This window comes from Aricia agestis, chromosome 7 (assembly GCF_905147365.1).
Source record: "Aricia agestis chromosome 7, ilAriAges1.1, whole genome shotgun sequence".
NCBI classification, from domain to species: Eukaryota; Metazoa; Arthropoda; class Insecta; order Lepidoptera; family Lycaenidae; genus Aricia; species Aricia agestis.
Genome location: NC_056412.1, coordinates 4,727,376 through 4,745,278, shown reverse-complemented (window position 1 = coordinate 4,745,278; position 17,903 = coordinate 4,727,376). Strand labels below are relative to the sequence as shown.

At 41.3% G+C, this 17,903-nt stretch overlaps 1 protein-coding gene across 3 annotated transcripts; it reads left to right on the top strand.

Moving 5' to 3' along the window:
- Positions 1-493: 493 nt before the first annotated feature.
- On the top strand, positions 494-17,227 carry LOC121728762 (spondin-1). 3 transcript variants are annotated; one of them, XM_042117012.1, is made up of 16 exons: positions 494-575; positions 1,304-1,465; positions 2,070-2,319; positions 2,657-2,780; positions 3,430-3,584; positions 4,359-4,534; positions 5,394-5,524; positions 6,228-6,447; positions 7,007-7,178; positions 7,919-8,094; positions 8,414-8,677; positions 8,987-9,160; positions 12,061-12,129; positions 12,418-12,548; positions 16,950-17,060; positions 17,216-17,227. In XM_042117012.1, exons 1-15 carry the CDS (start codon positions 566-568, stop codon positions 17,022-17,024), a joined length of 2,289 nt encoding a protein of 762 aa, XP_041972946.1. In that variant the 5' UTR covers positions 494-565; the 3' UTR covers positions 17,025-17,060; positions 17,216-17,227. The 3 variants fall into 3 exon arrangements, with proteins under 3 accessions (XP_041972946.1, XP_041972947.1, XP_041972945.1); XM_042117013.1 differs by lacking the exon at positions 17,216-17,227 and having other exon boundaries at positions 8,987-9,157; positions 12,067-12,129; positions 16,950-17,140; XM_042117011.1 differs by lacking the exon at positions 17,216-17,227 and having other exon boundaries at positions 16,950-17,140.
- Positions 17,228-17,903: the final 676 nt, after the last annotated feature.

The following is a 17,903-nucleotide window of genomic DNA, read 5'->3' as shown; positions in this document are numbered from 1 at the left end:
GATCGGGTCCTGCCTATGCTATGCCAATTTTGATATCGCAATATACCACGTAGCATAATTTTATTATATTATTTTTCATTTTTAATTAATGTATTAAATAATAATAGATATGAAAAGAAAATCTTGAGAGGTGTCAAGGGACACCCGGATGGAACGAAGTTATAAACGTCTGACGTCCGACGTAGATGTCACTGGTTATTTTCAAAAACGCCATCTCGTTGACGCCCAGGAATACTATCAACGCCCTCTGCCCTACCATGCAGGTACTAATAAAAAAAGTGTCGTTACAACATTTCAGTCTGGCCGCCTTTCGCAACGCGCGATAAGGAACTCCGTTCCAAAAAAATTATATGAAAACATGTTTCGAGTACATCTTCTAGTTTCTTGAGCTTGCTATTGTATCGCGTAAATCAGCAGTCGATGTGGTTTCGTCACGAGCATATCTGTAGCGACCCCCGACCCCTTATCGCTCTGCACCGCCCGCCGCCGCCCGTCGCCGCCCGCCGCCACCCGACAGTCACAAATTCGCACTTGACGAAATACCACTTCGAAATATAGTGTCTTGATGGTATTCGGTAAGTTACATATTGTAATATTTTATATTGGTCAGCCCTATGACTTGAGGGGGAGAAGAGTGTTACGGCCGGTCAAAATTTTGGGGGACTTAGGAATTTATTCGTATTTTCTTGACTCAAAAATCGTGCGCAATACCAAAAGTTCTAGCAACTTGTCTCTCTGCCCCGGAGATCTTATACTATCGAGAATACTAACTGGACATTTCCAAGGCCTTCTATAACCTCAGATATTATTGACTCTGTTGTGGACTGTGGTAGATTCTTAAGTTCGAACTCCAAAAACTTTTTTGCAATGGTATCAAAATACGAGTACATTGATAAACATCTTATTGCCTTCGTTTGCAAAATCAATTACATATTATTAATAACTAGATGGCGCCCGTAACTCAGTTGCGACTTGCGCCACAATTCCGGGTTATGGAATATCTATGTCCTTTCTCGAGACTCAATGTACGCCTCTCAGCAAAATCGATTCAGCGGCTTGTTCTTGAAGAGGTAACGGACAGATAGACAAATAGATAGGCATTCTTTCCCATTTGTAATATTAGTATGGGTACTAATTGTACTAATATTATGTATTCTGTGGTATGCAAAGCAAAGTCGGTTCAGAGGTTTGTTCGTGAAGAGGTTACAGACAGACAGACAAATAGAGACACTTTCGCATATTTTGTAATATTAGTATTGGTATGGATTACACAAGTTTTGTTTACTATGCTTCCGCCTTCCAGCGTGCAGTATGTGGGGTCTGGCGGCGCTGCTGCTGGTCGGCGTGGCGGGAGCGTGCGAGCTGCGGCCGCGGTCCGCCGGCCTGCAGTCCCCCGGCGACAACCACTACCGCCTCCTCATCAACGGCGACGTCGAGCGGTACGCGCCCGAGCAGCGATACGTGGGTCAGTATTTTTTTAAATAAAATAAGGCAAACGAGTACTTGGTACTACAAGGGGGCAAACGTTACTAATTGGTGTTACTTTCATGCAGTATACACTTTACACAACCAGCATGAAAGTAACACCAATCTATAGACGTGAACTTAGTTAGTGAATTTACTGTTAGTAGGTACCTATCCAACATAACAATATACTAAACGACAAATTAATTTGTATATTTTGTATGGCAAAATACAAAGCGTCCTTTTTCAAGATTCCGCGAAGCTTATCTTAGACGGATATAAATATATCATCAGTCGCCCGAGAGTGCCATACTTACTTAACATACTACAGTGATAACCTTTCTATACTTTGTTTTTGTAGATTATTAACCACAGAATACAAAAAAAATATTTCTAAAATCTGTGGCATTAAATATTTACTAATATTATTTTAATATGGTCGGTTTACATTATTCCAATCCGGTCATCTAATAATTTCTACTGGTATAATTTATATGTAAACGGGCACTGGAATGCAATACATTAATATAAAATATTATATTTCTAGAGTCAAACTCGATCCCCAGAAAAAAATCACTGAATCCGTATTTTGTGCATTATTCTAGTGACACTGGTGGGTTCTCGTACACACTCGGTGGTGCAGCAGTTCACGCGGTTCCAGCTGACCCTCGAACCCCTGGCGCCGGGCACCGCGCGCTCGCGCCGCCAGGGCCGCTTCGAGCTGTTCGCCGACACCCTCACTAAGTTCCACGAGGAGTGCACCAACTCCGTGGTGGAGGCCGACGACCTGCCCAAGACGGAAGTGCAGGTCATGTGGAAGGCGCCGCCCGCCGGCTCCGGCTGCGTGCTGCTCAAGTGAGTGATTTTTTTTTATTGCTCTAATATACTCGTCTTAAATTTCTCCGAAAGGTGTAAGGTACGAAGTTACAGTACATTAAATATCATATATAATATCTTCAACGTTATAAATCTAGATTCTCTGCACTGCCTGGTAATTTCTAATAATGGATACAGCATAAAGCTGATATTTATTATGTAATAGGAATCGTATATTTATTGTAAAAGCCGCGATTAAAAAAATTTGGTTTAATAAATCTATTTTTCCTCCATCGTAGAAATAAGGTGTTTTATTCTCATTGCAAAAAATGTGTTTTCTGCTATGTCCATAAAATGAAATATCGAACGCTTTCAGGGCGATGGTGTACGAGAACGCTTCGCGGTGGTTCGCGGAGGACGGGCAGCTGACGCGGCGCGTGTGCGAGGACACCTCGCTCGACGTCACCGACTGCTGCGCCTGCGACGACGCCAAGTACCGGGTCAGTACGGCATGATATCTACACCTAATACCTCCATAATGGGTATCGCAGACACAATAATTTTCAATTGTTATGCGGCTCTCGGCAGCCGACTGCCGCGTGGGGATTGATGGGTTAAAGGGACTTATCAGACAGAGAGCGGTCACGCGTTCAAGCGGTCAGTCACACAGTAAGATTTTTGACGCGGTCAGAACGCCCCCTGTGCTGTCGCTTGACCGCCCTGTCTCATAGGTAGGGATAGGCCGTCGATAAAAACGTTCGATTAAAAAACAAATTTTGAACTAACGGATCGACGAATCAACGGTTTTTTTCGCGACAAAATTCGTAGCTATTCGAGACTTTTTTTATTTCGGACCTTGTGGAGCCCACAGCCGCTGACATGGCAGGAAAGTATCCGAATAGTCGGAATAGGAAAAACACTTGCGGCAACTACATTCATTGGCGTAAACATAAGAAATGATTCTCGAATCAATTTTGCGGTGACAGCGAAACGCGCAGTCGCGATACTAGTAGCGTCCTACTTGTGGTAGTGTATAGGAGTGGTTTGGAAGATTTTTCCATCAAGGGACAAAAACTATTTATAGCATAGACTATAGAATATATTATTATATCGATGATGTTTATTCAAACCCCTTATGATTCCTTGCAGATGGTTTTCGAGGGTCTGTGGTCGGAGCACACCCACCCGAAGGACTACCCGAAAGAGGCCCAGTGGCTGACGCACTTCTCCGACGTGATTGGCGCCACGCACCCCAAAAACTTCAGCTTCTGGGGCGAGGGAGAGATCGCCACTGATGGTTTCAGGTAACAGCTAGCAGTGTACCATCGAGGAAATTTATTCCTAGGTACCTGGGAGACCTACGTAGTTTGGTCGCGTTACGTCAAATTCAGCCGACAGTTTCACAATTAACTTTGAATTGACAGATCCGACCAAATGACGTTGGTCTCTCAAATGTCTAGGATTCAATTTATTCAATGGTTCATCCTTACTGATATAAATAGTTACAGAAGAATGGAATATGGATACGCTGTGTTTCATTCTTGTGTAGCGAGCCGTTTTCCAATGTTACAGACTAGGACAAAACATCGTATAATTTCTGCAGAATTTCAATATTTTATTTTCTGTAGTAGGTACGGTTTATATTTAAAAAAAAACAAGCACACTAATATCAAATTCGTTTTACTGTACGCTACTGTGACCAGAACAAAATTGCAATTGACGCGCATAACATTTTATTAAGATAGGACGTCCGTTTTCGTACATTATAGTTTAATGGCAGGAGTTTTTTTATACATTGCCAAAATACATAAATAGGACAGGCGTTTTAAATAACACAATTTTAAACACCCGTCCCACATTCAAAGCGATTAGCGATCTAAGTGTTGAACGTATAATATGACATATGAAGGGTTGTGTCACTTGTAAGAATGTGATGTAGAGCTGTGTATTACAATGTTGTGAATAAATGCTTAGAAGTCTTATTGGTGTCTTCTTCACTAAGCCTATAATTAACAAGATAGCTTTAAAACTATTGATCATGACGTGACGATATTATGTTACATGGTATCATGTTTTAGGTCCCTGGCGGAGTGGGGCTCCGTGGGCCTGCTGGAGCGGGAGCTGCAGCAGCGGCGCGGGCTGCGGTCCATCGTGAAGGCCCAGGGGCTGTGGTACCCGAAGGTCAACACCAACACCACCGCCGCCTTCACCGTCGACCGCAAGCGACATCTGTTGTCGCTAGCCTCCATGTTCGGTACGTTTTTATCGTTATAAGTTATAATCTCACGAGTCACGACTATTCGACGACCTCTGTTGCTCAGTAGGTGAGCGAGTTGGTAGCTCAAGCCGGGGGTCGCGGGTTTGAATCCCGCCGACGGAACAAAAAGGTTTCGATGTTCCTGGGTCTTGGATGTGTATTAAATATATCTGTAATATAATAAAAATCTTAAATGTATGTATAGTCAGAGAATATATTATTATGTTAGTTGTGGTATAGTATAAAAGTACTTAATATATTTCCGTTGTATGGTACCCGTATCACAAGTTCTTCAGGTACTTACCACGGGGCCAGACTGATGTGGTGTGAAGCGTCCATAGATATAAAAAAGATGATAAATTAAAGTCGTGTGACTTGTACTATCTCCACTTACGATAGTATACTTTCGATAAATGTGTACTCATGGGCGTATATAAGGGGGGGGGGGGTCCTGGGGGTTCGGACCCCCTCATTACTAATCATCTTACTTGATTTAGATGAATAGTTCATCTTACTTATCCAGTCGACAATATAATATTATGTACCCATCGATTTTCATCGGCGGGGTACATGTATTTTTTTTCTATTTACAATATAATAATAATTATTTTACTGTGGAGCGTGTCCGTAGGCAGAGTAGGTATTTAGGCTGCTGCAGAACCCTTCATGGGCGAGTCCAACTCGCACTTGGCCGCTTTTTTACGTTAGCCGCCCCTTATCAAAGCTATATATACGCCCGTGTGTGTACTCGTGAAAAATAGCGAGTAACTTTCAATAACGATCCTTGTGTCACATATCGAATTTCGATGTCCCTACCATGACGACTTGGCTTACAGCCCAGGTAATGTGTTTTCAGGCCCGTCCCCGGACTGGGTGGTGGGCGTGTCCGGGCTGTCGCTGTGCGCTCGCGACTGCTCCTGGGTGCCGCACAAGGTCATCGACCTCTACCCGTACGACGCCGGAACTGACAATGGCATCTCCTACATGGTGAGCAAAACATTATTTTAATTCAGATGACCCGGTGAGGTTCTTATAACTTTCCTTCTAATGCAAACATTCCCTGGACTAACACGAATATTTCAAGACAAAAATTAGCCGACCCAAGAAAAGGTTGCGCGACGAACTGGATGCGTTCGACAAAGAGTGTTACAAAATCGTGAACTATGGAATGAAAGAGGGCCCCTCCCCTCTTTCATACGATTTGCCCAGCAGTGGTATACCGTAGGCTGCTAATAATAAGAATTATAAAATTCTAAGCCATATCGATTCGGCCGTCCTCGAGTTTTAGTGAGACTAACATAATTTAAAATTCATTTTTGTTTGTGTAAATAGAAAATAGAGAGATTTGCTCCTAATTTGGCCTAAATGTCCTATGTGCAATTTTAACCACGCGAAGGATTCGTTGTTGCAAAAATTATGAACTGTCTTCTACGAATATGAACTGGCAAATATATATATATATATATATATATATATATATATATATATATATATATATATATATATATATATATATATATATATATATATATATATATATATATATATATATATATATATATATATATATATATATATATATATATATTTGTTAACAAATCAAAAAGTGGTAAACCGCTCTTCGACCGTAGACGCAGCTGCACATACAGTTGATTTATCTCATTGCTGACATTTTTGCCTACATTTCCAGTCCCCGAATTCGGAGACGATCCCTCGCGAGAAGATGTACCGCATCACCACCATGTACCCGGAGGACCCGCGCGCGCCGTTCTACAACCCGGGCGGGGAGATCAGGCCCATGGCCCGGCTGTACCTCACCCGGGAGAAGATCATCCCGCGCTCCTGCGACGAGGAGGTGCTGCAGGCGCTCGTCACGGAGGAGGCGGAGAACACGCAGTCTACTAATAAACGTATGTGCTAAGTCTCTAATTTTTTTTTATATAATAAGGGGGCAAACGAGCAAACAGGTCACCCGATGGAAAGCAACTACCGGCATGGACACTCGCAACATTTGAATTTGAAGCTGCAGGTGCGTTGCCGGCCAAGAAGATCTGTAAGAATAAGGCCTCTGGTTTCCTATAATATGTTTCAATTTTTATTTGCCGCTGTATATGAAGGAATATACGTTTCTATAGTCTGTCAAGAAAGTGAAGAAATTAAAAAGTGGCAACATCGTAGTGTCATCCCTTTCAAATCAATCTAAGAAAATAGGGATGACACTACGATGTTGCCACTTTTTAATTTCTTCACTTTCTTCACAGACTATAATATGTTGTTTGTGATATCATAGGTCCTCAATAAAAGGCCCATTTTGATGCTGTTTCTATTATTTAAAACTCTACAAGGTCGAGGTGATTTATTCTTACACGTCCACATTATTGTTGTTTCCACGCTGTGCATTAGCTCAGATGTGTGTAACAATTTTTGATTGGTTATAATAATGTGTCGAATCAATAACACGCGTTGCAGCGGAGTGCGCGGTGAGCGAGTGGGGGGCGTGGTCTCCGTGCTCGGTGACGTGCGGCAAGGGGCTGCGCATGCGCACGCGCGAGTACCGCATGCCGCAGAAGGCGCAGATGTTCGCGTGCGACCGACAGCTCGTCTCCAAGGAGATGTGCGTCGCCGCCGTGCCCGAATGCGAGTGAGTACCGTTAGCGTGACGGGTAATGTACGCATTATAATTGCTGATAATAGTACTATCAGAGAAGTTGATTCCTAGGCAGATGGCGGATGGTGAAGTAATTTGGCCGCGATAAGTCAAACCCATCAAACCGATCACAGCTAACATTGAATTTGACATAAGCCGACCAAATGACGTAGGTCCGTCAACTACCTAGGAATCCATTTCCTCGATTGTACAATGAAACTCATACAGTCTGCATGGCTCCATGTGTATAGTCCATTCGTCCATCGCTACTTGTCTCTTTTATAATTATTATCTCGACCACGAGTGCCCAATAAGCCTGTGAAATTTTCGTAGTTGGGTAAAAGAGATAAGTAGCAGCATATCTGCGGACGAATTGTTCCTCGACCGGCCTTTTCCAACGGTAAAAAGAGCAGTTGCCGACGCTTTGCTCGTGTGTGCTTGCATACGACACACCAGTGACGCAATTCTTTCGTGTATTACTATAATTTCCTTGACGTGCAAACAGAGACAGCTGAGCCCCATCACACAGTTCGTACTAGTACGGCTGTCAATATTATCCTAACCAGTGTGAAAATATATTTGTTTCTATCACTTGATTTGAATACGTGCAAACAGAGACAGCTGAGCCCCATCACACAGTTCGTACTAGTACGGCTGTCAATATTATCCTAACCAGTGTGAAAATATATTTGTTTCTATCACCTGATTTGAATATCTTTATCTTATGTCCGCAGGGATGATGGCGTTAACGAGGCGGACTCCGAGCCGGGGGTGTCGGACGGCGCGTGCGCAGTGTCGGAGTGGGGGCCGTGGAGCGAGTGCTCGGTGACGTGCGGAGTAGGCGTGGCCACGCGCCGCCGACAGTTCCTCGACCGCATGGGGCCCAAGAAGTGCCCGCTTGTGCAGATCGGTGAGCCATTACGAAAAAAAGATAAAGCCTAATTTGTCGAAGCTATTCACTAAATCAAAAGTATGTGTAGGAGACAGAACTCGGCTGATACATACTCCCGTACCAAATACGTCCTGCGAAATTTTCTATTGCCGGGGTCTTTAAACGTCTGTCTGGTATTTGACACGATGTTTTTTTTACTGGTTGCAATGTTATTCAGAAAGGAAATGCTGCAAGTGAAAACAGATGCCGCTCGCTATTTTGCACGACATTTTGTGATATCTTGAGTTTATGATTAAGTATAGTAAATCAGGATTTCTAATCGAATACCAATCTACAGAGGAGAACCAGAAATGCATGCAGCCGGCGTGCACCGAAGAGGAGGGGGCGGGGGAGGGCGTGTCGGACCCGACGTGTCCCACCACGCCGTGGTCGTCGTGGTCGGCGTGCTCGGCGTCGTGCGGGCGCGGCGTAGCGTTCCGCACGCGCCTGCTGCTGGTGCCGGCCGCGCGCCAGGCGGACTGCGCCGCCCGGGTCGAGCTGCTGCAGCACCGACCCTGCACCGAACGGGACTCCTGCGAGATCGACATGCTCACCGCTAAGCGTAAGTTACTTATTAATATTTTTCTGTTTCGCGCGCCGTATGCTGCTGTGGGAAATTGGAAATTTTGTCTTTTTACAATTTACTTGGTTTTACCCTTACTAAGAACTTCACACTGATTATACAGCCCCTATAAAATTATATTAGGTACGGGTTTAGTCCCGTATCTGTCTTTGCAACTTGTCAGACAAGAACAAAAAACACGTAATAAGGACTGTTTGTCGCGAGCCGTTCGACCCTATATAATTTAAAATTCGAATTCTCTGTGTGTTTAATAAAGAATTTGAATTTGAATATTAATCAATATCATAGGTATCTGCATGGAGGCGCCTGAGCAGGGCCCGTGCCGCGGCGTGTACCAGCGCTGGGCGTTCGTGGCGATGAAGGGCATGTGCGTGCCCTTCACGTACGGCGGCTGCCGCGGCAACCAGAACAACTTCATCTCGCAGGACGACTGCACAAAAACCTGCAGCGTGCTGCTTGGTGAGTAAAGCTCGTCGCACACATACCGTGCTTTGAGTTGGGTTGGCGTCGAGTCGGTAACTATACACACTTTCACTAGTGCAATGATCTAAATGGGCCCCTAGGCGATCAATTTTATCGTGCAATATGATTGAACAATATTATTGAACCATTTATTTGACAATAAGATTGAAAGACTGGCGCGTTCAATATCAACCCTATACGTTCAATAATATTGCACAATACGTGATATTACACAGTAAAATTGATCGTATAGGGGCCCGCTTTTTAGGATTGTCACGTGACTAAGGAGTGTCGACAGCAACATGACGTCATGATGTGTACCAGGTACCTCGATTTTACTAAGTAACATTAATGCACTCTCGTGCCTAGTTCCATCTGGTCCACGTTGCCTAATTAAAACACCAAATTATACGACAAACCAATGCAATGTTATGTTATAATTACTAGTATGGTTTAATATTTGAAATTAGGGATGATGACAAGGTCAAAGATTAGCGAATTTTGTTAATAAAATAAAGAAATCACGGTGAAAAATAAGTGTTCCCAAAATTACAGCTCGATAGGATTTTTTTATGTTATGCGCCTTCAAAGTTAGATAATTGAGTCGATTTTTTTTTTCAATTAAATTTCTCAATATTTGTATACCAATCGATAACTTATACAATTAAAAGCAACTTTTGTTATAAAACCACTTTCATAAACGCAATATTTAATATACCTATCGAACAAAGTTCTCTCCCGATGCGTACAAACTACGAAAGAGTGACGTCAGTCTTTCGTAGCACTTTGTATGGAGCGTTTCGGGCAGGTCTATTTTATGAGATGTTTGAATTGTCATATCTTGGTGAATTTTTAAGCTATCAGAGTCATTCTTTCAGCGATGTTTCTATTTTTTAAGGGTCTTTCAATCTATATATATAAACTTGGATTTTCAATTGTGTTAGTAACGCAAAAACTCGAAAACGGCTGAAGGGATTGGGCTAATTTTAGTCTTAAAGTATTCGTAGAAGTCCAGGGAAGGTTTTAAAGTGACACGAAGTTCACCGGGACAGCTAGTTACTAATAAGAAAAAAAAAATAGTCATCAAGTCTATTATTGTAGTTTAATAGGTCTAAATCAGTGAATGACTGGATCGAATAAGAAATGAGGCTCCTTTTATATGTTGTTTAATTAAGTAGAAATGTGGGCGTGTCCTGATTTCCTGAACACATGAAGTCTGACATAACAACAAATCGCGTCATTATGTGCCCCATCAGCCGCGTCATAGTGACTACACGTGCCATAATTGTGTACCACAGGAGCGTACAGATGTCTATTCAAAATTTTACGATACCACAGTCCACCGTAAAAAACTTTATCAACATATTATTGTGTTTATGTGAAAAGGGCGATTAATTTATTTATAGTCACTTTTTTCTACTATTATTAATATCTTACAAGTAGGTACAACTATTTATTTTAGATTGGTGAATTAAGACCTTTGCGTAATTCTGGTTAAATAAACAGTTTTATCTAACAACAATGTGACGTGTTTTGATGCATAATGCAACACTGTCGCTCGATGAAATAATCTGAGACAAACATTGTAAATGAATTCAAACGCCTTCATTAAAATACCTCCACGAACAATCTTGAAGGATGTGGATCATAGTTGGCATTCCCGCCTAGCTAGCGGCGCGCATGTCAACATGCAATTGCTAACGCTACAATTCTTTTAGAGTTATTTTACCCCTGACGAGACCGAGAGTGAATAATATAAGGATGAAGGATAACTTTCATAGGAAGTCCATGATAAAATAGCACTCTACGGGCTATAGCATCTTCAACATGAGTTATGGAAATATATACAGCAGCGTAACGTAGTTTTTGAAATTAAATTCTTGTAATCAGTAACAATACAGGCTACAGCCATGTAAAACTACGCATAAGTATAATACGTGTGCGCGATCCCTGCAGTGTAGAATAAAGATCCACCGTACATCAGTGTACTGTGGCTTGTCATTACAGTCAATTTGTTGGACACGAGTCTACTTTAATAACAGACATCTTCACTTCCATCCAGACTAGAGCTGCAATCAATTTAAGTTGAATATTACAAATTATTACATGCTTGCGTGTTTCTATTATGAAATGAGACTTTGAAATGTCTGATACAATGTATATGTACTCATCATCTTCGCGCTATTAATTAAGCTAATAATCCGCCGTCTGTTTTATTGCCTATGACTGTGTCTAGAATCTAGTGCTTATGTGTTAAGTCCTAGATTAATTCCGAACCTGTCAGTCCATCATCATCAGTGTCATCGTAGAACGAATGCAGATTAAGTCTTATTAAGATTTTAGTATGTTTAAGCTGCATAAAGATGATATATTTGAAATAGCTCCCACTAGGTATACCAGTATTGAAATCGAGAGCAAAATTACTTGATATAGCGGCCTTCAGGGCCCCCGCTACCATATGTGCAATGTGTGCAATGCACACGGGCGCCATCCTCTAGGGGCGCCAAATCGCCATCTTTAGGGGCGCCAAAACCAAGGACTCAAAAAATTTGCCTAAAGGGGCGCTAAAATCCTTTTCTTGCACACAGGCGCCAGTAGCCCTTACGGGGGCCCTGGCGGCCTTTAGGCTCTATCAAACTGTCAAATGAAATTAGATGAAATACCCATTGGTATGTCATAAAGCACTTCCTGATAAAGTCCCGGATAGGGCTATCCACAACTTTTTGACAGATTCTCCATACTCTATGTGTCAAGTTAAGTGGTGCCTAAAGCCTATCCGGCACTTATCAGGGAGTGGTGAAACGGGCCCTAGTATTTTTAAGTCGTAACTTTTTTATCAGTTAAGTACTTCCGGAATAATACTTCCACTTTTTTTTAGATGTTTGACATTGTGTCTCTTTGTGCAGGCGGCTCAGCGGGCGGGCCGGGCGCCCCCAGCGGAGCCGCGCCGCTACCGCCAGCAGTCAATGGTAATATTTGACAATCGCTATTCTATATCTGGGCTAGTACGTCATAATAAGATGGCGCCGCGGGCCTACGTAGTTTGGTCGGGTGTCGAGCCTAGCCAATAGCCAACAGTTACAGTATCACGACTAACATTATTTTGACATAACTCAGCCAAATAGCGTAGGTCTGAATCAATTTCTCTGATGCAGATCATATTAAAACGGAATACATGTCACCATAGATTTCGATGAAGCCTGTAATGATAATTAGTATGATACAGCTTGTGACATTATAATTCTTGTTCTATTTAGCGGCAGGCGCTGAGGGGTCTACGGTAGCGGGGCCGCAGCCCGAGGACTGCGTGGTGAGCGCCTGGAGCCCCTGGAGCCGCTGCAGCGTGACCTGCGGCACCGGCTACCAGCAGCGGACGCGCCAAGTGCTGGTGAGTACACACACACACGCACAATAAACACGTGCAATATGTATGCACGCACGCCCACATATACACATTCATTCGTACACGCACACAAACATGTCGCACACTCTCGTGTCATGCGAGTTATTGTTCATGCGGTTATATATTAGGGAATGAAGCAGACAAACTTTGATCCAAATATATTTTAATTTGAAATGCGGGTGAACCACGATTAATTTATATGCAAATTATACAACGTTTTCCGGCAATTGACAGATATTTTTATTATTGGTAGATACGTAACAATAGTCAATATTTGCTGGGGGCTCTTTATAAAGCAATTCGCATGTAAGTAACATCTTATAAATAACATTCCAGTTTCGTGTATCGAATACATAATTCTCGAAACGGTATTGTGTTTTATTTACTTATGCGTAATGCGTCTAAATATACTTCCGCGCTGCGGGCGGTACGCACGGTGGCGTGTGCGTCTAGATCCGCGAATAACTGACGTTCATTTTACTTTTGATTGGATCTTTATGGTAACGTCATTAAGATCACTCTCACATTTCTGCACAGACATTTTAGAAAAGTGGTTAATATTGAACACGTTGTATAAAACTTTGCGAGTTTACAACCAGTAGTGGGACTGTTGCCAAACATTCACATGTTTTATGCGTAAGAGTGTATTAAACGGGCTTGCTCGTTGCGAAGGTCAAGCGTTTGCATGACCTTGACAGCGGCACTCTTAAAACGGGATGGTATACTTCTCTGTTTCTATGGTAATATGACTATTTAGGGGTTATGATTTGATACTCGGGCTTACTCGTTAAGATACATACCAGTAGCTCTACCATGAGTTTAAAGCTATAGTATTTCTCGATACTCGATACCGAATACCGTAAATTTTGAGTATGGCTAAATTTTACAGCGCCTCTAGCGGTCACTAGCGGAACTAAAATCGCCATACTAAATATTTACGTATCGGTATCGAGTATCGAATATCGATAAATACTATAGTTTTAAACTCATGGTAGAGCTGCTGATACCATAGTCTTAATAAAATCACAAAAAAAAAACATTCCATCGCCACTTAAAAAAAGAACCTTTAATGGTATCAATTTGTTTTAAATGTGTAAAGAAGTTGTGGTAGATACACTGCATAATAAATGTAATACACATATTCTGTAATTTCAAATTCGCTACAGTAATACAGTAGAAACACGATAGTCGTTGCAGCAACGAGGGGTCAGTTGACCGCAACGACCGCGATCCTGATGTGTATTTGATAGTGTGGCGAATTCGAGCTGTAGCACAATCGTCGGCTACCACGAAACTCGATTTCATTTCCATCCGAGTTTGCATGTCATCGAGCAGGCAAATCACATGATACGGGGCGATAGATGGTTAAAATTTTAATTGCCAAATAAATCATGTTAAGGCGTTTTAAATAGTAGAAAATAATGTGAAGGTACTCGCAATTAAAGTTTTAAGACTAGTGTATAGCTATAGAGTATAGACTATAGAGCAGCCGCGGTACTCAATCTTTTTAGGGTTCCGTACCAAAAGGGTGAAAACGGGACCCATTCATGAGACTTCGATGTCTGTCTGTCCGTCTGTCTGTCTCCAGGCTGTATCTCTAGAACCGCTATAGCTAGAGTTCTGAAATTTTCACAGATTGTGTATATCTGTTGTCGCTATAACAACAAATACCTACTAAAACAAAATTAAATTAATATTTAAAGGGGGCTCCCATACAACAAACGTGATTTATTTAGGCCTTTTTTGCTCGATATCAATAATGGCAACAGGTAGGCACTTGATATTTTCACAAAGGCCTTAATTATATGTCTACTTAAATATTTAAGAATAATATTAAAATAAAATAAAAAATTAAAATACAAAAACACAATTTTTCGCCTATTTTTCCTCTATAACGGTAGGTACGGAACCCTTCGTGCGCGAGTCAGCCTCGCACTTGGCCGATTATTTTTTGTACGGGCCTCGAACACGTTTGGTATCTTGGTGTCGCAGGCCACATAAAAAAATATTGAAACATAGAAATAACGATGTTCATAGTTATTGATAGTGAATAAATTTTCACGAATTTTACGACAAATGAAATAAGTGACTACACTGTTTTTGTTAGGCACAAGTCACAACAAATTAATATTCGATTTCCTACTCATTTTGAAATAATCTATGTTTAAGTTTAAGTTCACGCGGGCCACTGATAAAGATCCGGCGGGTCGCAGCCCGCAGGTTGAGCTGTTAGCTGCTATAGTGTATTAGATTGGAGGTCAGTCGACACCTGGCTGAGATAAACAATGTCCCATAGCTTCCTATTGTCTTCGGGGTGACGTGATATGAACAATAATTACCAAATTATAACACTCGTTCTCATTAGCGTCCGTCACACGTAGTTGGGGCCGCAAAGCGCAGTTCCACTTCACCATGCAACGGCCTCCTATACTCCACTCGGGCTAACTTGTCGCTAGCGGTCATTGACTCCCTGTCAAAAACTTATAATTTTCCATATAAACCGCGATTGACAATGAAGTGTCAGATATTGTCAATCGTGGTTTTATATGGAAAATGACAAGTTTTTGACAGGAAGTCAATGACCGCTAGCGACAAGTTAGCCCGAGTGGAGTATAGTCAAAATGCGTTCGCCAGTTTCGATAGCGAAGTTAGGTTTCAAATTATGGATCTTGACGCGTTATGTTATGTTATGATGCGTTATGTGTTATGTCAAATCCCATACATTTTCGATATCTTACTTTGGTATCGAAACTGGCGAATGCATTTTGACTAGGCACTGGTGATCACCGAGACGCGACGCTACTTAACTTAAGGATCTAAGGCTGGTATAAATATTCAGTACTCAAGATGCATCTCGGTCTCAAGACACGGTTCAGGCTCTGTGATTGGTTGGCTGTCAAAATTTGGATCACGGGTTGGGCCTCTGTCATCTGTGGCTTGCAAGTTGCAACAGATGACATTGATAACACTAGTCGACAGTAGTTTTGTTTTCCCTAAAAACTAAAAGCTGTTCCTTTAAGAGGAGTCCACACCGCCCTTTTTTCCATACAAACGTTGTCCCCTGTTTCCTCCCTGGATAATGCTAGTAGAGTTATAATTTTTTTCCTGAATATCTACGGCCACATTTAATTATTAAATAAGATATGAACGTTCAAAAACCCAAAAAAATGGCCAGATTTTCCGCTATGTTCAAACGTCCAGAAAACAGATTTGGCTAGATTATACAAAAAAAGCAAAACATAGGAACACAGCTCAAGCCTTATTTTAATCTTTAATGAAAAAAGTACTTAAATCGGTTAAGTTTTGGAGAAGGAATCAGGGGACAACGAATCGTTGATTTTCTGGATTTTCTGCAGTTGTCTCTATCGCGTTCTGCGGTATAGGCTTGAGGTAAGGGAGACAGCTATAGATATTACACGTACTTTTTTTCATTTCTCTAGCCCCTGGTGTATCCTCTTAAGAACTTTGTGCCCTGATGGAAAATGGGCTAAAATGTAAGATTTTTTAAAATTTGAAATGAAATATCTTAAAAACCCGAGCTGATAGATAGAACACTTCTTAGAAACATAATTATTGTAGTACACAAAACTCTTATAGAGACTGACTTATTAGTTTGCAGGCAACAATTTTTTTTTTAATTTTGTAAACCAGCGTAATTTTCGTTAAATCACGGCAGCTACATTCCATACTTATCAGACTATTAACGGCTGGGGCCGGGGGGGAGGGGGGGATGCTGCTAATTATTACAGAATCAACGATTGAGGAGGCGAGGTTGAATCTATTAGCTCTGTTTTCAAGTGTTTTTTAATTGTGCCGAATGCGGTCATGACAGCACTCCTGACATCACTCGCTGACGATACGATCGTTATAAAACGATTGTGCTACATTGTGAGGGAGGAATATACCGCGATTACTTAGAATGTACCTGATAGTCCTTATCTTTTTTGTATTACAGGATTAATTCACTGATTACTTTCTATACGATTTGCAGTGGAATATCAGTCGGTACTCATCAGGGCCCCCGCTACCATATTATGTGCAATGCACACCAGGCGCCAGTAGCCCTTACGGGGGCCCTGGTACTCATGAGTCATGAGTCTCATATTATATCTCTTCGCACACATGATAATAATAATCAGGGCGAGCGAAGCGAGCCCTAGTATAATACCCCACAACCTGTACATTTTGTGGTAGGTACATTTGACGGAAAAACTATAACGCCTATTGATTTGCGCTTTGACATAGTAATTTTTATTTACTATGTCAAAGCGCATTAGATGTATTATCATCAGTCAGTCAAGGTGTGACGACGCGAGCCCTCACAAAGGCTCGGCTTTTAGCTAGTTAATTACCATAATGTACCTCAACAATCTACATTTGTTACAGGCGCAGCCGCGTCCGGGTGGAGCGGCTTGTCCGTCGCGGCTGGAGCACCGCCGCCGCTGCTACCGACCTTGCTAGTCACTGCTAGCTCCTCGCCAGCTCCTACTAACACCAGTGACTGCTAGTATAGACTTCTACATCTCTACAGATTAGCACTAAGTTCTACGAATACAATAAACAAAATTTTATACATATATAAAGTCTATTATTTTGTATCCATGTGGCATGTATTACGACTATTATTATCATAAACTGCACCTTTATTTTAGTGATTCCACTGAATATTTAATTTTAATAGCCAAAAAAAAGCTGACATAGTCGATTAATACAAAATCATATACTTAGATGAAAGATAAGGTTATTATAGCTACACTTCAAACTTTTAACATGCGATCTAACGTGACAATTTTAATAAATTAATAACACTTTGTAATCTGATTTATGAATTCCATGAAACAGTAGCAATCTCAAAACTTTTTAAACAAAAATAAGTACAATTATTATTCTAACATGCATGCATGCAGTGGTGCATATCTCACGCTGGTTTACTCATTTCTATGAGACTTTTCTATAAAATATAATGTTCATAGCTGTACCTCATTTATACAAATTTAAGGGCCTGTTTCACCATTTCCTGATAAGTGACGAATTATCACTTATCCGCCACTTAACTTGACAGATGAAGTATGGAGAATCTGTCAAAAAAGCTCTGAATAGCCTATTCGACACTTTACCAGAAAGTGCTGAAACAGGCCCTTAAAGTTTTAAATAACTTTTCCGCATTATTCAGATTAAAAATAAGCATTTTATGAGTCTCTATAAAATGGAGATTTAAAGATAACAAGACGGTAAAATAAACAACTCTGGGAAATTATTTTATGAGACAACTGCTATTATAATTATTATCGTAGTAATTAACTATTGTGTTATAAATGATAAATATAAAATTGCAGCTAT

Coding starts and splice junctions, on each gene's coding strand:
- LOC121728762 (XM_042117012.1), top strand. Junction 4,535..5,393: donor GTCGCTAGCCTCCATGTTCG/GTACGTTTTTAT, acceptor ATGTGTTTTCAG/GCCCGTCCCCGGACTGGGTG. Junction 7,179..7,918: donor GCCGCCGTGCCCGAATGCGA/GTGAGTACCGTT, acceptor TTATGTCCGCAG/GGATGATGGCGTTAACGAGG.